Source organism: Panthera pardus, unplaced genomic scaffold, assembly GCF_024362965.1.
Source record: "Panthera pardus isolate Hobbes unplaced genomic scaffold, ASM2436296v1 HiC_scaffold_2, whole genome shotgun sequence".
Classification (NCBI taxonomy): domain Eukaryota; kingdom Metazoa; phylum Chordata; class Mammalia; order Carnivora; family Felidae; genus Panthera; species Panthera pardus.
In genome coordinates, this window is record NW_026526765.1 from 134621583 (window position 1) to 134642511 (window position 20929).

At 42.6% G+C, this 20929-nt stretch overlaps 1 protein-coding gene, 1 non-coding gene and 1 pseudogene across 4 annotated transcripts in view; 2 read left to right on the forward strand and 1 right to left on the reverse strand.

The window, feature by feature from the left end:
* GRAMD2B (GRAM domain containing 2B) overlaps window positions 1-20929 on the reverse strand; it is a 139257-nt gene that overhangs the window by 3684 nt on the left and 114644 nt on the right. For all 3 annotated transcript variants that reach the window (XM_053907526.1, XM_053907527.1, XM_053907528.1), the window contains exons 4-12: window positions 18056-18122; window positions 17019-17122; window positions 11687-11782; window positions 9229-9300; window positions 9049-9129; window positions 6301-6412; window positions 5200-5322; window positions 4245-4332; window positions 3229-3333 (exon numbers count right to left, since the gene is read on the reverse strand). In XM_053907526.1, coding sequence (XP_053763501.1) covers window positions 3229-3333; window positions 4245-4332; window positions 5200-5322; window positions 6301-6412; window positions 9049-9129; window positions 9229-9300; window positions 11687-11782; window positions 17019-17122; window positions 18056-18122 — 848 coding nt within the window. The remainder of the gene's footprint in view (window positions 1-3228; window positions 3334-4244; window positions 4333-5199; window positions 5323-6300; window positions 6413-9048; window positions 9130-9228; window positions 9301-11686; window positions 11783-17018; window positions 17123-18055; window positions 18123-20929) is intronic.
* On the forward strand, window positions 2030-2665 carry LOC109250947 (FAU ubiquitin-like and ribosomal protein S30; annotated as a pseudogene).
* On the forward strand, window positions 12769-12873 carry LOC128778409 (U6 spliceosomal RNA). The gene has a single exon (XR_008424000.1). It is a non-coding gene; the product is annotated as a U6 spliceosomal RNA (small nuclear RNA).

The window sequence follows — 20929 nt, forward strand, 5'->3', positions numbered from 1 at the left end:
ACAGTGAGCCTTTAACTTGTGAAGATTACTGCAGGGCCTTTCTGATGTTAAGTCCAGACTGAGTGTTGAGGGGACTGTATCTTAAAAGCTCAGCTGGAAGTCTCTTAAGCTGTTTTTGTTGAGGTGGCTGTGTTGTGCCTTGGCTTCCAGACAAAAATCAGGCAATTCTGCTCAAGCACATGGCTTCTAAGACCTCTTTTGTTAACCTCTAATGTCCTCTCCATCCCCACTACTGCAGAGATTTGCAAGAATTATTGCTCTCCTCAGTCACAGGCATTTTTTTTTTTTTTTTTACGGGAGGAGGAGCCATTCACACTAGAACTTGCAGAATGTTTAGGAATGTCCTTAATCAAATTGATTGCTTTTGAAGCGTGAGACTTTAGCAATTCTGTTTTTGAGACTTGCCGTGCCAAGGTAACCCCTGTGGTCTTGTAACAGATGGAGTCAGTGTTTACCATTTGAACTGTTTATGGCATGGGCTCTTCTCTTCCCCAGGGTCCACTGGGGTCATCTACCAGCTAAAACTGTAGGAAATTAAGAGATAGGTACATTATCCTGAGATGTATGTACATTATGCTCTAAAGGCGTTTATTGGATTTTTACATTAAGGTTTAGAACAGGGGTCTAGAACTTCTCTGTGTTTCTTGATTGTAATTTATTTTTAGATATTAAGTTTTTAGATGGCAATGATGGGTCTATTTTACACAGGATCAGTTTTTCACATGGTAAATTTCAGATGGTGATTTACTTGGTAAATTATGATCATGTAAATATTAACAGAGCCATCAGATGTTTCTGTGTTTACTAGTACTAAAACAGTTTTTTCTTTACCCTTGATCCCTACCATCAAAATCTTATATCTCAAAAAAGGAGGCTGAATTGGAATGTTTCAGTGTTTAGATGAGGGAACTGCGATCCAGAAGACTGACCCATCGACATGAAATTCTGACAGTGTACAGGCTACTAATATACTAGTGAAGCTGGTAAAAGGAATGGATTCTGGTACAACTAAAGAATCCAAGTACAAATAGGGACTTAGCTATCGGGCAGCGTGGCTGGAGCACCTTGGAGTAAGAAAGATACGGGGGAAGCTCAGGTCCTGTAAAAGTACTTTATGAACAAATTTTTCCCGTCATGGGTATTCCTGGTCTCATGTCATAAATAATCATTGTGATTTTTCCTGTGATTATTTTTCAGATTGTACTTCTTCCTGAGTTGATTATTTAAATAGTGGAATGAAATATTCCATTTGCCCTTGTTAGTGGCATTTCCCCCTCATCATCACCAAGTTAGTGAAATGATAATAGGACATGAGGTAACACTTTCCTAAAAAAACAAACAAACAAAAAAACAACCTTGTATATGATAGTGAACTAGGAAGTAACACTAGATTTTTGCAGATGAAGTATGTTAACAATTTGAGTAAGGGTATGCACTATTCCAGACTATTCTTTAAGTTCTGCATTACTGGTTTAAATATATATATTTACTTATTTATTCTTTAGGTTCTGCATTACCTGTTTAAATATATATATAACCAGTAATGCAGAACCTAAAGAATATATATATATATATATATATATATATATATACACATACACACACACACATGTCCAAAAGAATCTATATGCCAGCGTCTGTGTAAACTACTACTAAGACTTTAGGTAGCTGTTTGAGCACAAAGTTGTTTGTACCCAGAATGGTATAGCATAATAGTCCTCCAGTTATAGACCCAGGCTGGCACCATCAGCATCAGCTGGGAATTGACAGAAATGCAAGTTCTCAGGCTCTCATATCTAGTGCCTCAGAAACTCTGGAGACGGGCCCTGACATCTGTTGTAACAAGCCATCCAGATGATTCTGAAGCACAGTCAAAATAGCCTGACCCAGGTCCTAGGCTGTACCTCACAACCAAGCCCTGGGTGGGCTGGCAAGCCTATCCTCTGTGTAGTCATACAGACTTGCATTTGAATCCTGATTTTACTACAAACTGTAAAACAAACTGTAAGACACAGTAGAGTCTCTAGCGCATGGTACAAACTCTGTAAATGAGTGTCTCTACTTCCAGAACTTGGGCTAAAAGTCTGCTTTCTAATATAGAGCAGTTTACTTTTGTAGGTAATGCATCAAAATCCTTACATGAATGGATGTAAAGGAAAGAGCTCTAGGCCTCAATAGGTTTAATTAGGTCAGGCCTGTCAAAAATGACTGATGGGGATATACCATCTTCATGGTAGTGGCCGCGATGGCTGTGGTTGAGTCACTGACATGCACCTCTTTGTCCATGCCCAGGAGCTACACCCCCCTTGAGGTGAGGGCTAGGAGACGGTCGCCCAAATCCAGCCTCACATAGGCTGGCTAGAGGGCATCGCTCCAGAAGATCAAGTTGTGCCCCTGGCAGGCACGCCCCTAGAGGATGAGGTACCCTGGGTCAGTATGGAGAAGAGGCTCTGACCACCTTGGAAGTAGCTGGCCACATGCTTGGAGATAAAGTCCATGGTTCCCGGACCCATGCTGGGAAAGTAAGAGGGCACACTCCCAGGTTGGCCAAAGAGGAGAAAAAGAGGACAGGCCAAGCCAAGCGGTGAATGCAGTATACAACAGGCACTTTGTCAACGTTGTGCCCACCTTTGGCAAGAAGAAGGGCCCCAATGCCAGTTCTTAAGTCCACTGTAGTCCTGGCTTTCCCCAATAAGGCCAGTTAGCCCAGTCAAAAAAACAAAACAAAAAACCCCAAAAAAACATTGTGAAGGAAAATCTTCACAGATGCATTCGGCTAATTACTAGTCACCGGGATCTTCATAGTGGTCAAAAGTTTCGTAACTATAGGGGTTCATATAAAGAATTAACACATGAAAAATGAGCTGAGGTACTTGAATTGCTTCTTTCCTATCAATGTCTTCACCCACTGCCATTTTACTAAGGTAAGTTTTGCTGGTATGGGTTAATCAACAGGCCAAGGTCACAAGTGAGTCTTAGGATAATAGAGCAAGATAATGTAAAATCAGGCTTGTTTCTTGCCTTATCAACCTAAGAATGGTTCAGAGGCACAGCATTCATTTTGGGGACTCTCCCACCCACGTCTTTGCTTCCCACATACACCTGTCACAAAATGTAGCATACAGAATGTACACTTAATTCGTGTTTGCTAAGGATGGTAAACGCCAGTCAAACATTATGCTAGTCTCAAGAGCAAGCAGATGATAGCACCAGAGGGAATTGTCTTACTCATTATGATGAATGTCCACAGTGGAGGTTAGTGACCCCAGCCTCTCCTCCAGAGTATTAATTCTGTATCTCATGTAGAAGGTCGAGATGATTAGTGCACAGACACTGGAAAGGGATCAAAGAGAAATTCTCAATAGGTTAATGAACTGATGTCCATAAAACAATCAACTCAGAGCCAGTGTTGGACAATTGAGGCAAGATATTCTCCAAAATGAACTTGCCCAAGAGACTTGAAAAGGGTCTTTTTTTCCAACAGGCTGATGCTGGTCAGAAAACTTGAGAGCTAGAAAGAGATTTAAAATTCTCCGGCCCAGCTTCCTCAATTGACAAACAATGGCCATCCTACTAGGATCTCTCAAGGCCATGCCCAAGGTGGATTACCAAGCCCATGGTCCTACTCCCAGTGCTGTGGCCCTCACCAGAAGGGCCTGGCAATGAGTGCCTAGTCTTGTTATCTGGTGACTCATAAATTCCCTTCTTTATCTGGAAACCAAACTGGGCACATCCTCCTTGGTTGTCAAGAACAGCCTAGAACTAGGTCAGGCTATTTTCAGAAAAACAACTGATTACAAACTGGAAGCTGAGGGGGAATTTTTAAAAGTCAATGCCTGAGTTTTCGTTGAAGGGGATGATGGTATTTTAAAGCTGTTTTGGCTTCTATCCAGAGGACACGGGATAGATGGGAAAATAAACACTAAAGCCAACGATGCTTCATAATTCACAGAACAATTTTCTAACAAATGGCATCCACTCAGAATTTAGTTCTCTGCTGGATCTGGCACATTTTGGTTTTCCTTCCTCCCTTCTATTTATTGAAATAAGGAGATGAATATGAAAATGTAACCTAAGCCTAAGGGGGGAAAATGTTGGAAGAAGACACAAAAATTGTCAAAGAAAAGCTCTGGATCACATTAGAGACAACTGAGATTTATAAAGGTTCTTGCAACCATGAAATTATTTTTTTTAGAGAGCGGAATCATTTTCTTAAGTCATTCCTAATAAATTCATCTACTTACACGATTGCGTAAAAAATAAGAATGTGGTGGAGAGTCGTACATGTCTGAGGCTTTACTTTGTGTAAGATTCCAATGGTTTCTGACTGACCTGTTGGGAAGAAAAAAAAGGGAACAGTTTTAAAACTACAACACACCTCCTTCATCCAGCAAAATCCCTATGGGGAAGGGATAGTTGAAAGAGATAATTATTCCTGGGTAACAGAAATAGGAGAAAACATGAAGTAAAGCCTTCCAGGTATGTTTTGAATTTTTTTTTAATTTTTATTTTTTTAAATGCTTACTTTTGAGAGAGAGAGAGAGACAGACAGACACGAGTGGGGGAGGGGCAGAGAGAGAGAGTGGGGACAGAGGATCCCAATTAGGTTCCATGCTGACAACACAGAGCCGGATGTGGGGCTCACATTCACCAACCGTGAGATCATGACCTGAGCCAGAGTCGAATGCTTAACCGACTGAGCCACCCAGGGGCCCCTTTCCAGGTGTCCTTTTAACCAGTAGTTCTAACTCCTTCCAACTCGTTTCATCCAGTATATACTTACTGAGAGCCTTCTCTGTGTCAAGCACTACACTGGAGTGAATGGCAAACAAAACAGACACCGTCCTTGCCCTCATACCAGTATAATTGGTAACCAGTTAGGAGAATAATTAGTAAATAAAAAATAATCCAGTAATCTGAGTTTTACCAGCCATTTTGGAATCATAATCTCCAAGTATTCACAATAACAAAGGGACCTCCATGAAGGCCATTTACCTTTGTATCCTCCATAGTAAGACACAGAACTGGGTACTGTTTGTTGAGTGAATAAATGAATTAATATGCAAAGGAAATAGATGTTCAGTAGGAAGGGGAGGAGGGAATATGAAAGGCAGTCATAAAGTGAAATATGAGGGCCCTTTAAAAGTTCCAGGTAGATGTCTGTCACTATCCCATTTACCCAAGACATTGACTCCTTACCATGTGTAGGGAGACTCTTGGCTTTTCCTTCAGGCACTCTATTCACATGGGCATCTGCCCGAGTTGGTTTTGTTTCTCCCTTGGAGACATTCAGAACTGTCTGGGATTCTGTCACATGGAAATCTATCAAACCAAAATGGAGCTGGCTGAGTTTTCTTCCCAATGCATTTAAAAAACACAGGAGCAACCACAAAGCAAATCAGTCTCACAACATGTGGAATGGCCAAGAATATAAATTGATCTTCTCACAAGTTGGTTCAGTGGTTAGGTATTGAAATCCAATACTTAAGCAAGTAAGAAAATGATATAAAGACAGTCTGTCCTTAGCCCAGTGACTCATGGGGACCATTCAGCTCTAACAGTGAATAGTATTACTGAGATAAGAAAACATTCTATGTTTTTCTCTTTCAACCACCCTCATATTATGTCGATTTAAGAGATATTTATTGGGGTGCCTGGGTGGCTCAGTTGGCTGAGCGTCCGACTTCAGCTCAGGTAATGCTCTCACACTCTTTGAGTTCGAGCCCCACGTCGGGCTCTGTGCTGACAGCTCAGAGCCTGGAGCCTGCTTCAGATTCTGTGTCTCCCCCTCTCTCTGCCTGTCCCCTGCTCATGCTCTGTTTCTGTCTCAAAAATAAATTAAAAAAAAAAAACAAAAAAAAAATTAAAAAAAGAGACATTTATTGTGTATAAAGAGAAATGGATTTTTACCATGTAGACCATTCTTTTCCCCTAAAACTTTCGGACTACCCTTTCTCCAAAGTCCCTTGTCAATTTTTTTTTTTTTTTTTCTAAAAGTTTATTTATTTTTGAGAGGAAGGGCAGAGAGGGAAAGAATCCGAAGCAGGCTCCGCCCTGATAGCTCAGAGCCTGACGTAGGGCTCAAACCCACGAACCATGAGATTATGACCTGGGCCTAAATCAAGAGTTGGTCACTTAACTGACTGAGCCACCCAGGCACACCTTTCTCCATTGTTAATTAGTCCCTTCTTAATTGCTGATTAATTGACAAGGTGTTGATTTCTGTTGGTTTTGTCTTTGTTTTTAAGGGGTGACATGAGGATGTTTTGTGGAGCATGACATTTTAGAAATTTCTCGGACCTCGAGAGTTCTCGGATTCAGGAGTCTGGGAACCAGAACTGCTGTATCCTTCCATGTCTTGCCTTCTTTGTCGAACTACTCCATCCAGATCTGAGAATTCATCGTTGAAATCCTGAAGGGAAACAAGGCAGTGTACAAAATCCAATTCCCCTCATTACATAGATAGGCCTCTGGAACCCCCAAGCCTTTCCACTTAGGCCTAACCTATAAAATACTGAAAAGAAGGGAAGATTACCCCATACCACTGGGATTTCCCCCAATAGGGCAGAGGATCTGGTTACTGAAACACATTTTTTCTGGGGAGTTAGAATCCTGTCAACAGTGGCCAACTTGTTTCAAACAACAAATGTCTAGGGGGAAAAAAAAAAAAGAGCTGAACTAATGATTGAAAAGCTTCCAGGATAAAACTGGAGAAGTCTCTTTAGCATGTTGTAATGAGAAAAAGTGATTGACATGGACATATATACGAGAAAAAATAAGATGTCAAGTTTTCTAAAATACATGTGTTAAATGCAAAGGTACTCGTTAAAACACAGTTTAAAAAAGGTATGGAAAACAAAATGGAAAAGGGCTTTAACAAGTTACACACTGAAAGGAAAGGTTTGGCTATTTTTCTTCCCTCTCTGACTCCCTTAAAACCCAGTCAGTGCTATTACTGTTGAATTCCAGAGGAATGATGGAGGGGTAAGGAGTAGGGAAAAAGCAGGGATGTTTTAGTTTGTATTTCATTTTCCCTCACAAGTGCTTCAGAACCGGAGTCACAACAGGTGTCACTAAAATGTCCTGGGGAAGGTCCTGTTAGGCTGAGCTTTTCATGATTTAGGTCGCTGCCAAACGAAGAGACTTATCTGGTAAGCAAATGACCACGCTTTCAGCTGATACTAGCTATCTTTTGATCGTTTCAATAACTCATTTCCATTTCAGGCACGAATTTCTAGGAGACAGAAAGTTGAAAAATTCAAGTCTCTTGGGTGTAACAATTAGTAATTGAATGCCTATCATCTATCAGACAGTAGGCTCAGCTCCTTGCATAGACGACTGCACTCGATCTGCACAGCCACATCGTGAGGTTGGCATTTTACTGGATGAAGAAACTGAGCCACAGCAGTTCAAGAGCTTGTCTGATGGCATAACTCAGCTGGGTGGAGCCCAGATTTGAAACCAACTTTGTTGGTTCCAAATCATATTGTGTTTCATTTTCTTTTGTCTTGCTCTCCCCTACTTTCTTTCAAGGTGTTTTTTTTTTTTTAAACTGAGATACAATTCATGTAATATAAAAGACATCATTGAAAGCATACAATTTAGTGGTGTTTAGCACAATCACAATGTCATGCCGCCATCACCTCTGTCTTATTTCAGAACATTTCCATCACCCCCAAAGTGAAACCCTTTACCTATTAGCAGTCACCCTAATTTCTCTGTCTTCCCCCATCCCTTGGCAACCACTAATCCACTTTCTCTCCCTATCAATTTGTCATGTAAATGGAACCATCTAGTATGTGGCCTTTTGTGTCTGGCTTCTTTGACTTAGCATCATGTTTTCGAAGTTCCTCCATGTCGTATCTATAGTTCTCCTTCCTTTTCAGGGTCAAATAATATTCTCTTGTATGGACATATGACATTTGACTTATGCATTCAGAAGATGATGGACATCAGGATTGTTTCTATTTTTTGGCTATTATGAACAAAGCAGCTGTGAACATTGTTATACAACTTTTTATGTGGACAGGTTTGCAATCCCTGGACTTTTTCACAGCTCTTAAAAAAAAGATTTGTAGATGTTAAAACCATGGGCTCATACCATTACACCAAAGGTATTTCAACATGTAACAGTGATTTGTTTGGGAATAATGACTTGAATAAATACGGCTAGAACTTGCTTGAGCCAACATGATGCCACCATAGGTAGAAAACGTGTACAAATGGGGGAGAGCTACTTTCCACTGGAGATTTACTGTACTGTCAACGGAATCTGAAGGAATCAAAAAATCTCTTGGTCACTATAGAGTGCTTCTTTTATAATTATTTCTGGATGTTCCTCATCTTTTCTACTAAGCTAGAAAGTCTTGGAAGGCAAGAACTAGTTTTGGGTTTTCTTGGTGTCCTTATAGCCTTACACTAGCACAGTGCCTTGAACAGAGAAGACAATCAGTGATTTGTGGGGATGGACCATGCCCCTCCCCCACCTATTGGTGAATCCCTCTAAAACAACACTGACAAGCAAACGGAGCAAGATTTTAGGATCACCTCCACGGACCACCCACTTGCCCAGACAGCCACTGTCCTGTGTCTTTAAAAAAATTTTTTTTATACTTTATTTTTGACAGAGAGAGAGAGACAGAGCACAAGTGTGGGAGGGACAGAGAGAGAGAGAGAGAGAGAGAGAGAAGGGAGACACAGAATCCGAAGGAGGCTCCAGGCTCTGAGCTGTCAGCACAGAGCTCCCCGTGGGGCTCGAACTCACAAACCGTGAGATCATGACCTGAGCCCAAGTTGGATGCTTAACCGAGTGAGCCACCGCAGGGGCCCCTATACTGCTTCTTTTCTTTGGTAGGACAGCTCTTTGATTACTTGGAAAAAGTTGATGGCCTTCTATGGCCCCCCACTGTTATTGAGGACAGAAACACCCTGTGTCTTCAATTTTACCTCAGATATTAAGGTCCCCTGGTCATGGTGTCAGGAGAAGTGTAACTGTGGGACACATCATCCCCTTTCTTTCGCACTGAGCTAGTTATGTAGGCAACTCACCAGAGGCAGAGATGAAGGGCGGTCTGCCCGGAAACTGTTCTCAAGAGAAGACGGGTTGGGACTGTTCCCAACACTTGTATTCTGAAATTAGTGAAACAAAAAGGAAAACCAGATCAACTACAAAACCACGGGAAATCCAGGAGAGAGACAGCAGGTGAGGCTCGGGGATGTTGTACTCACTTCTAAGTGTCCACACACAGATTTTAGTAGTTTGTAAGTGGAATCTCTGGAGAGTAAGGAGACAAATATGTACTGCAAAACAAAACAGAGTGATTACGGAACAGATACTGCCTGACCAGAAGTCAGAGTTCAGAGTGCAGAACTTTATCTGTATACATGTTTTCTTCTCTTTTCCTCTGGTCTACAATCTCATTCACCTCTATCAGTTTTTATTCTGTTCCTGGAATAAACAAAATCTACTCCCCCACAACAGCAACAAAACCTTCAAGCCCCCTTTAAGTAATAAAGAAATGCTAAATGATATGAAGGCTCCAATACCCTGACACTGATGTCCCCAACAGGCAGGCAAGACCTGGGTACTAAGAAAAAAAAAAAAAAAGGCTAGTGATATTTGCCAGATCCTCTTTAAAACTTGTTCCCCACTGCCTACCCCTTTTCTTTTAAGGTATTTAACAATTCCCAAGGGTCTGCTTTCTCTGTTCTGACCTAGATTTCCACTAAAAATTTCCCAGAGGCTCTCACAGGCTTCTTCTTTTTCAAGCCACTTCCAGATTCTTCCTTGTACAAATATGGACATTTTTCTAGTGGATGCTTACACACAAGCGATGGGAAAGAAGTGAAATCAGATTAGACAAGTAATTTGGAGACAAATGACATAAGGAAAAGTAATTTTACTCAGCGGTACATTGAAGAAAATACTAAAACTCCCTCTTTCTCCACCTAGTAGAGCCACAAAATCTTTTCACATCCCCTTTTCAGAAGTCTGTGATTATCCCTTTCACTCATCAAGGAGAGCACTCGATATGCTTTTTTTTTTTTTTATTTCTTTTTTTAATGTTTACTTATTATTGAGAGACAGAGAGACACAGATCATGAGCAGGGAGGGGCAGGGATGGGGGAGACAAAGAATCCAAAGCAGGCTCCGGGCTTAGGGCTGTCAGCACAGAGTCCGATGTGGGGCTTGAACTCACAAACTGCGAAATCATGACCTAAGCCGAAGTCGGACGCTTAACCGACTGAGCCACCCAGGCGCCCCTCCATATGCTTTCCAAGCAAGCATGTATTCCAAAGTAGTTAATACTATGGGTTCTGCATTAGACCTACTTGCAGAGTCTGGCTCTGACACTCAGGAAGTAGGTGACATTGGGCTAACAGCCCCACCACTCTTGGCTTCAGTTTTCTTTTTTTAATTAAAAAAATTTAAAAAAAATTTTTTATTTTGGCAGGGAAGGGGCAGAGGGATAGGGAAAGAGGGAATTCCAAGCAGAGTTCATGTGGTCAGTGCAGAGCCTGAGGCAGGTCTCCATCCCGTGACCCTGGGATCATGACCTGAGCTGAAATCAAGAGTTGGATGCCCAACTGACTGAGCCACCCAGGTGCCACTTGACTTCAGTTTTCTTGACACCTACCCCTAATAGGTAGCAGTGTGGAACAAATGGGAAAACAGAAGGAAAGTGTTTAGCATATGCGTGGCAAGAAGTACATGCTTATTAGCCATTAATGTTAACATTTTTTTTCCAAAATATTAATATATTTCCTACCACGTCAGAATAGCCTCTTATATCTTTCCTTCACTCTGCTTCCCTCTTCAATTTATCCAGTTTTGTTGGAAATGGAATGTAGCTTTTATGCTTTCATAGAAATATTCAGTAAAATATTAAAACAATTAATTTCAAGGGGTGCCTGGGTGGCCCAGTCAGTTAAGCGTCCGACTTGGGCTCAGGTCATGGTCTCATAGTTCGTGGGTTCGAGCCCTGCGTCAGGCTTTGTGCTGACAGTTCGGAGCCTGGAGCCTGCTTCGGATTCTGTGTCTCCCTCTCTCTCTGCCCCTCCCCTGCTCATACTCTGTGTCTCTGAAAAATAAACATTAAAACAGTAACTTCCAGTGACAAATGAGTAACCATAGAATTCTACTCCCTCTATCTGGCCAAGGTGAAATCAACACCACTCTACATGTAGGTATTTCTGGTTGCACACGTTTGGGGCAGCCCAGCAGTACCGAGCAGCTCTAGAATTTCTATACAGAAGAACACAAGACTTAAAGCAACCTGGAAGCAAAGTGGGCCTAGGAACTGGTCCTGAAGCCACATGTGTACAGCAAGAACCAAGTTTATGTATTTGGGATGGTTCTGGAGAAATACCAAGGGAGAGTGTGGGGGGGCTCTTCAATATCACCCTGCCTCACCCCATCAACAGTGGGGTGGTAGTGGCTGTTTCAAATATTAAATATTGGAGAAAGTGACTATATCAGTTTAGCCTGTTCTAAGAGATATTAGGGAAAGGGAAGCTGGGAAAGAATTTTTTTTTTTTTTTTTTGACCTTGATCAAGCAAGTCTAATGAAGTCAGCAGAAAATTCAAAATTGTCAACAAGTGTATGAGAATAAAGTTCCTTGTGAGGGGAAACAACACTACAGAAATAGGACAAAGGAAAGGCACCTTGCTCTGAGGCGTACTCACCCGGTCTGTGACTGTCGCTATAATCAGGGCATTTGGCACCAGAAGGGCAGTTTTGGTTTTCTTTATTAGGGTGACGGAGAAAGCCGGAATAGAGATCTGAAACAGGGTCAGTGAGTTAATACGGGTTCAGGCTTCATAGGACAGGACTTCAAATCGTCATATTCAAGGGAAAAATTTTTTAAAGTTTAACTAAGAAATCAAAACCAGCAGTAAGCTCTCCAGCCTCCAAGAAGAAAAACCAGTCTCCTCAAAGTTCTGTTTACACAGCCAGAGGGCAAATGGACATCATCAATTCTACTTCAGGGCTTGGTGGGAAACCTTCATCTTGAAACAAGGGAATGAATGCAAAGAAGCACAGTCATGTTAAAGACAGGCCCAAGGCTCTAAAGCAGTTATGTGGACATCCACTTGGGGTTAATCTCCGCATACACCGCTCTCCTACATCCTGAGGCACATGCGGGTAGGCAAAACACTGAATAGCACGGGTAGACACAAAGTCTGGGACGTGAATTCTCAGCTCAGTTCTGAAAAAAGAAAACCTTGTTTTAAACGAACCTGGAGGCCAGAAAGGGGAGCTCTTGTGCCCCCACCTCTGGCCCTCAGTTGCAGACTCCAACAGGAAGCCCCCCCTTTACTACTCACACCAGCAGGAAGAATTTCTCCTTGCCCAACAACAAGCTCAGCCAATAAGAAAATACATCTGATCCTGTGAGAAGCCCTGAATTCTCACTTCCCTCCAATGGGCTTGTGTTCAGAGCAACCCTTCCCAACTTCCTCCTTTTCTCTGTAATTTAACTTTCCCTCCTTTGATCTCCAGACTTGCCTATGATTTGCCATAGCCTGCATGTCTCAAAGTGCTATTCCTGAATAAACCCATTTTGCTGATAAAACAACTGGCTGTTTTACTTTTAAGGTCCACGCTATGTGACCTACTCAACCTTAAAAGCTACCCTTTCTAAGCCTCAGTCTCCTGATGTGTAAAATGGAGATAATCTTACCTTTCCCCAGGATTTTCTGTTGATTAAATGAGGTAATATATGGAAAATGCCTAGCCTTCATTAAGAAAGTCACTCATTGTACTCGCTTAGGAACCCTGTGCATAGACTAAAATTACAACGATACAGAGAAGATTAGCATGGCCCCTGCACATGGATGATGTGCAAATTCATGAAGTGGTCCATATTAAAAAAAAAAAAAAGTCAGTAATTTCCTTATTTGTCTCCTAAAAAAAGATTGGGTAAAATAAAAGAACTCTAACTTCTTTTCTGGTGCAAAGAATAGAGAATTAAAACAATGACAAATGAAGCAGCTATCATTTATTCCTTCCTAGTCACCAAATGAGAATGTCATCTAATTATGACAGTCCTGGGAAGGAGTTAATCTTTTTAAAAAAATGTTTTTAGGTTTATTTTTATTTTTGAAAGAGAGCGAGAGAGCAAGCAGGGGAGGGACAGAGAGGGGGACAGAGCATCTGAAGCAGCGAGTCCGATGTGGGGCTCGAACTCACCAACTGTGAGATCATGACCTGAGCTGAAATCAAGAGTCAGATGCGTAATCAACTGAGCTACCCAGGGACCCCAGGAAGGAGATATTCTAAGACATAAGGAAATGTGTTTCAAGAGGAATGTGACTTGCCCAAGGTCATAAATGTAACAGGTTACAAAGATGAACCAATCTGTTCCAAGATGTGCGTTGTTTTTCATACAATGTACTACATGCATGGACCAGATACTATAAAGACCAGATATTCCTGATACTTTTATGTTATATCCCTCCAACCCACTTTGGATTCACAGAGAAATGGATAATATCCCTTTGATCCTGGAAAACAGAGTAACACACATCCATGGCAAAATGACCTGACTCCCTCCATGGGTACACACACTCACACGTACATTTTGTAAAAATGCTTTGCATATTCTAAAAGAGAACAAGGTCAGTGGGGGGAGAGGAGGGCCTTAGGTTAGTACTGCCAACTTGAAGAAAGAAAAAAGAGCTTTTAATTCTGAATACTTACATTCCCATATTTAGGCTTATGAGATGGAAATGTTCTATTCCTCAAAGTTCCAGATAGGAAGACTATGGAAGAAGGAGAGGCTAATCTTTTTTAAGTTTATTTATTTATTTTGAGAGAGAGAAACAGAGAGAGAAAGAGAGAGAGGCAGAGAGAATCCCAAGCAGGCTCCACACAGCGCAGAGCCCAATGCGGGGCTCAAGCTCACAAATTGTGAGATGATGACCTGAGCCCAAATCAAGAGTTGGATGCTTAACTGACTGAGCCACCCGGGGGACCCCGAGGGGCTAATCTTAATGAGACATTTGCTAAAAAGTATTTTGTTAAAGAACTCTACCCTCTAAAATTCTGAAGAATGAGATGACTCCTAAGTTTTAAGTTGGGATACCAAGATGGATGAGGATATAAAAGTGAATCTAATTTTGTTTCTGAGCAGTGACACAAACACACAGAAACTAGGGGCTATAAATTTGGGTATCTTCATAACCTAGGGCATGGAACACCTTTAACAAGGAGTTTTCAACCAACAGTTTCTTAAGTATAAAATGACAGCCAGATCACATTTGAGAAATAAAGCATCAATCACTTTTCCGTTTGGGCCTAGATGGAATCTTATACGTGCATTTAATGTTACCAGCATCTGAAAATACTGCCAGAATGATCAAAAGGTCCTGATTACATTTATTAATATTTTTCCAGGGGAGGGTGCCTAGAAAATGTCTCTTCCTAGAGTGCACTGTTTGGTTGACTTTAGTTCATATTGGAAGGTGTTGGACCCAGTAAGGAAAGTCTGCCCCAGATCTGAGGACCCAATCTCCCTGACACCATCCTCAGAGGGGAAGAAACGTACAAATCACTCTCATGGTTCATATTTCCCACCTCCTGGTAATTTCCAGTCTCTTGTCTCTTAGAGTAGCTGTAGCACATCCAAAAGACCCACTACCTGGTGTTGTCCCTATCACTCTTTTTGTCGTGAGGGCATATCCTTAGCCAGTATCAGGGCGACACGACCATCCAGCCAAATTAGGACTTCGTAAAAATAAGCTTAACTCTCTAGGGCGGTGGCAGCCCCAAGAGTCTGAAAGATGGCACATCGCTTCATGTTCAAGGCATGTGTTTCCACAGCTGTGACAACAACAATGTACAGCCAGCCATTTACATTTGGTCACATGCCTTCCCAAATAGCATCCCCAAAATAACCCGGGGAACTGCTGTCCCCATTCCATTCGTCTGGACAGTGTGCCTCAGGGAAACTGAGTCATTTAAATGGCACCACTCAGCTAAGAGGCAGAACTGGTCCTCCTCCCACAGGACCTCTGCCTGACACGATTTTTTTTTAAAATGTGTATTTATTTATTTTGAGAGAGAGAGAGTATGTGAGCAGGGGAGGGGCAGAGAGAGAGGGAGAGAGAGAATCCCAAGCAGGCTCTATGTTGTCAGCACAGAGCCCAGCGCGGGGTTTGAACTCACGAACTGTGGGATCATGACCTAAGCCAAAATCAAGAGTCAGACACTTAACTGACTGAGCCACCTAGGTGCCCCTGACAGGATGCTTTTGATATAAAAAAAAAAAAAAAAAAAAAAAAAAAAAAGTCTTAGGAGCAGAACAGAGAGACAGTACAAGCAGGCCTTTCATGCCAAACTACCCAGAAATGGCCCTAGTATTGAATGTATTGTCCATTTAAGCCCTTATGGGGGTCCTCTGAGGCAGGTAGTATATGTGCCTTCTGGTGCAGAGGAGGAAGCTGAGGCCTAGCGAGGCTAACTCACTAGGTCACAATCACACGCCAAGGGAGACGTGTAGCCAGGACTTGAACTCATTCATGGTTTGTGAGTTCGAGCGCTGCATTGGGCTCTGTGCTGACAGTGCAGAGCCTGATTGGGATTCTCTTTCTGCCCCTCCCCTGCTCCCCTGCTCATGCGCACTCTCTCCCTCTCAAAATAAATAAGTAAACTTAAAAAACAAACAAGAATTCCCCCATCCCTTCCATCCTTTAACAAAGACTAAGTCTTTGTTCACGAATGTCTCTGGACGTGCTGCTTTCATCAGAGATGTTGGCTCTGTCTGAATTCCTGAGAATTAGCCTATCACGCTGAACAGGAGGTCACTGCTACCCAATCCCTTCCCTACTCCATGAACAAGTTCTTATAAATGAGAAATCTAGAAATACAGGGAGCACTGCTTAATCGTGCTTTGTGTGATACTGATTCGGGTAATAGTGTTTACCAAAGTATGTGTATCTAAACACGACTCTTTATGATTTGGGAACAACATTAAAATAACACGTCTGACCTGAAGAGTGGTGTGCTAGTCTGTTGACCCAACACCAGCAAAATGGAGAATTTCCATTGTATTTGTGATGTGGTCATTGTCTAAAAGCCTGACAGGCGCTTTAGGGAGACTATTTAAATAAAACCTATCTACCACTCACAACAAAAGGTTTTCAGTCAGCGACTTCATGGATATAAAAGCTGCTTATTTACAATCATGAATCAGAATGGTTCAAAACTCATTAGGTCACACGACCCTAAGAAGGTGTTTCTCTGACTCCTCGCTGTGGTGGCCTGAATGGCGTGACATCGCCGGTCAAAGGGAAAGAATGTCAGTGGGATGGAATTATCTTTTTCCTTCTTATGACACAGTCCCAAGGTCTTTGCTTAGAAGCGCATTGGGAAAACTGCCAGTTCCTTCAAGCTACCCTCCTTAACAGCTCACGTGTCTTGGGCCTGTCCTCCCCTACATCTTTTTTATGAGAAGGACAAGTTGTCAGTTGTGGTCCACTGGGGATGGTGGGTGTTTGACTCTCCCAGACCAGGCCATAAATGTTTCAGTTCCTGCTCACGTGGTGCTGGTGATGCTACAAACTGAGCTCTAATCACTAGCTTATTGATAGGCTTGTTTTTCTACGTGTCTCTGACTGGTAACTGATATGTACACAGTGCAAAAATCATTATTTATTTAAAAAAAGGTCTTGGGTGTAATATATGCCTTTGAAACAAATTATGGCACACTCTCCAAATGAATAGCTGTAAGAGGTCTCTGGTGACATCTGGGTAAAAAGGAGTTAGCACAGGGTTGTGGGAGAGATATATGTATATAGAGAAATACATCGAGAGTGGTCTTTAGGGGAAAAGGGAACTTAGTGTCATTTAATGGCATTTAGAACCTGTAATATTAGGAACAACGATAAAGGAAATAAACATATAAGGGTATGATAACAATACAAATATTTATAAACACTGTTACATTGAAAATGACTGATATTCACAATATATAATGAAGTGCATAGCTTTGTTTTAAAAAAAACTTATACTAACCTTAGTGTCTTTTCCGAACACCTTGGAATGAAAACAAATCCAGTTTTCTGATACGAAGAGCTTCCCCTGGTATAATATCTCTTTCTGTAGAGCACACGTAAAACCTGGGAAAATACATACAGGTATAAGAGCATTTAGAGTTTCCAGGTAAAATAAAAATTGCGTATGTATGTTGGGGACTCAGGACTGGCAGAGGCAATACACTCGTACTCAAAAGATCTGTCACTTCGTTGTCAGTCATCTTTAGTGGAATAAAGATATGGGGAAGAGGGTTTGTGTTTTAATCCAAAGCCTTACACACATGAGTACAACAATGAAAATGGCAAGACAAGGCTATCACCGCAAATAAGAGTTCAAGAATGGAGTTTCAAGATGTCCTCTACTTAGGAAGGTACGTCAGCCTGTGCTAATGTTGGCAGTCCTGCCCCTCCTTCCCTGGGACTGTCACTAATGACTCCTTTTGAAGTGGATGATCTCACTGCGGGAAGCGCATGTGACCCACATGTTTGGCCATCATGAGAGGCATCCTGCCTCAACATCTGTATCCTGGAAGCTAGAATGGAACCTTGGTCTTAATGGACCTAAGAGGAGCTGAGTAGGTCCTAACTGGCGTGCTGGATAAGATGCTCCGGTGTGATAATCACGCCCAGTACAGCTCAGGGACGGACACGTGTCTGCACATGAGAATCTGTGTTTCCTTTCTGCCTTCTTCTAGTGGCCTCTCTTCCTCCAGCCTTGCTATCTGAAATCTCAGGACAGCCCAAATGGAGTGCACTGCAGCAGTGAATACAGAAGGTGAGGAGATCATTCCGGAATCATCTTGGAGGGTTCCCTGTCATGTGGAGGGATTCAGTTTCCCATTCTACTCTCTCGTCTTTCAAGATGCTTGATGAAAGCTGAATGAAGCTGCTATCACCGTTACATCATAACTTTCGAACCCACGTTCCCCTTGGTGATTCTGTTCCCAGACGGAGCCCGCTTTCTCTCCCCCAGCCAACTAGCGTATTTTCAAAACAGTCAAACAGGTCAGAACTTACTCTGCCTCAATGGTTCTTCAGTTGGGACATCAAGAAACAGCTTGTGGAAGTGCATGTTTGCCTTATACTACAAGGAGAACACAACACAGGCGTCACCGCTGGCATTTCTTGGCATAACATCACCAATTTTAACTTCAATGTAAATTACATAACAAATTTCCCCTCCCTTCACAGAGTATCTTTAGGAACTCCTTGTCTCTGATCGTACAGTCTTCGACACAACCCCTCAAAGAAGGCGGGGCACAAAGGTTTCATTTTCCAACAAGATAGTGACTTGCTGGTTGGAAAGACAAGTGAAATCATGCTGCAGCCTTGTGCCAAGGTGGCTGGCCAAGGACGTTCCTAATAAATGACACGAAGGGATCTCACCAGGGAAGGTAGTAGATCCTAGGCCACTAAAGATCCAAGTACTCTAGGAGGACAGCAGTGGTTAAGAGCTCAGATAAACCTAGCTCAAGTCTTGGCTACATGTCCCCTTTGGTGTGTGACTGTGACCTAGTGAGTTAGCTTTGCTGGGCCTCAGCTTCCTCCTCTGTGCCAGAAGGCACATATACTACCTGTCTCAGAGGACCGCCATAAAGCTTAAATGGACAATACATCCAAAAGACCCACTACCTGGTGTTGTCCCTATCACTCTTTCTGTCGTGAGGGCATATCCTTAGCCAGTGTCAGGGCGACACGACCATCAAGCCAAATTAGGACTTTGTAAAAATAAGCTTAACTCTCCAGGGCGGTGGCAGCCCCAAGAGTCTGAAAGATGGCACATCGCTTCATGTTCAAGGCATGTGTTTCCACAACTGCGACAACAATGTACAGCCAGCCATTTACATTTGGTCACATGCCTTCCCAAATAGCATCCCCAAAATAACCCAGGGAATTGGTGTCCCCATTCCATTCATCTGGACAGTGTGCCTCAGGGAAACTGAGTCATTTAAATGGCACCACTCAGCTAAGAGGCAGAACTGGTCCTCCTCCCACAGGACCTCTGGCTGACAGGATTTTTTTTTTTTTTAATGTGTATTTATTTATTTTGAGAGAGAGAGAGAGCATGAGCAGGGGAGGGGCAGAGACACAGGGAGAGAGAGAATCCCAAGCAGGCTCTATGTTGTCAGTACAGAGCCCAGCGCGGGGCTTGAACTCACAAATTCTGAGATCATGACCTGAGCCGAAATCAAGTCGGGCACTTAACTGACTGAGCCACTCAGGCGCTCTCTGACAGGATGCTTTTGATAAAAAAAAAAAAAAAGTCTTATGAGCAGAACAGAGAGACAGTACAAGCAGGCCCTTCATGCCAAACCACGCAGAATTGGCCCAAGATCGCCATAAGGAAGAGCTTTAGAAAGGTCCTAGAGGCGATCGATGGAGCCCCGCAAGTCAGCTATTTTATAAACGCCTCATGTAAAGTAGGTTATCTCATGCTGCTTCCTAAAAGTACATTTTGCATCCAGAAAGTTACCCGGATTAAAGAGAGGTGTTCCAAGGAGGCTTTCCTGAGATTCTTTTTTTCTTTTTTAATGGCTACAGTGAGCATTGGTTGCATGAGTTGATTTAAAAGTAACCTGGGCCAAGGGGCGCCTGGGTGGCTCAGGTGGTTATTTGTTTGACTTCTGCTAAGGTCATTATCTCCTGGTTCTGGATTTGAGCCCTCTGTTGGGCTCTGTGCTGACAGCTCAGAGCCTGGAGCCTCCTTCGGATTCTGTGTCTCCCTCTCTTTCTGCCCCTCCCTTGCTCGTGATCTGTCTCTCTCAAAAATGAAAGCGTTTAAGAAAAATAACCTGAGCCAAAAAATCCAAAAAACAACCTGGAACATGAAGTCTTCACAAATGTGAATGTAATAAACGGAAGAAAAAAAAAAAAAAGGCAGTGGAAATGATGTACATTAAAAGGGACAGATAGGGGCGCCTGGGTGGCTCGGTCAGTTGGGCTCAGGTCACAATCTCACGGTCCGTGAGTTCGAGCCCCACGTCAGGCTCTGTGCTGACAGCTTGGAGCCTGGAGCCTGCTTCAGATTCTGTGTCTCCCTCTCTCTCTTCCTCTCCCCTGCTCATGCTCTGTCTCTCTCTGTCTCAAAAATAAATAAAAACATTAAAAAATTAAAAAAAAAAAAAGGGACAGATAAATCCATTATTTGGCTCCTGACTGGATTCGTTTGGGGGGGGGGGGGGGGCAAAAAACATTTATGCAGGCATTGACTACTGGAAGATTGTGGAATTCTGAAATGGATTTTATAGGAGTAATATTTTTGTGTATTTACTATTCAGTTAAATTTCTTGTGTGTGCCAATGGGTTTTTTGTTCTCCTTCTTAGGAAACACATATTCGAGTATTTAGCGGGGGGGAGCGTTAAAAAACAACCTCAAACTACTGGTCCCAGTAAGTATGCCACACTCCATGACACAGGACTGGGCTTAGTTACCTATCGGGGTGGGTTTTAGAGCAGAACTGAACTGCTTCTGGAGGAGAATCATGACGGTCCACAGGTTTTCCTCTTCAGTGGGAAGCTGGGTTGCCTTCCATTCACACAGGTGCTGTATCACACTCTTTCATTTTGATGCAAGGACATCACAACTCTCTTAATCATTAGGCGAGCTAATTATCTTGGCTGGTTTTTAGACCAGCACATGACCACATAGGTCCCTGCTCTTGGGGCACTTGTCAGAGTTAGGGGTCACGGTATGCAACTCACCGCCACCCAGGATATACCGGAAGGTCAGTGGGGAAATATGAAACTGATTAATAGTCGGCCGAAGGATCTGCATCCTGTTCTGTGTTCCAGATTCTCTACTATCTGCCTACGAGAGTCGTGAACGGCAGGAAGATACACATTTGGGTCCTTCCTTTCCCTTGGCTCTAGGGGTCCCCCCATCCTCTGATC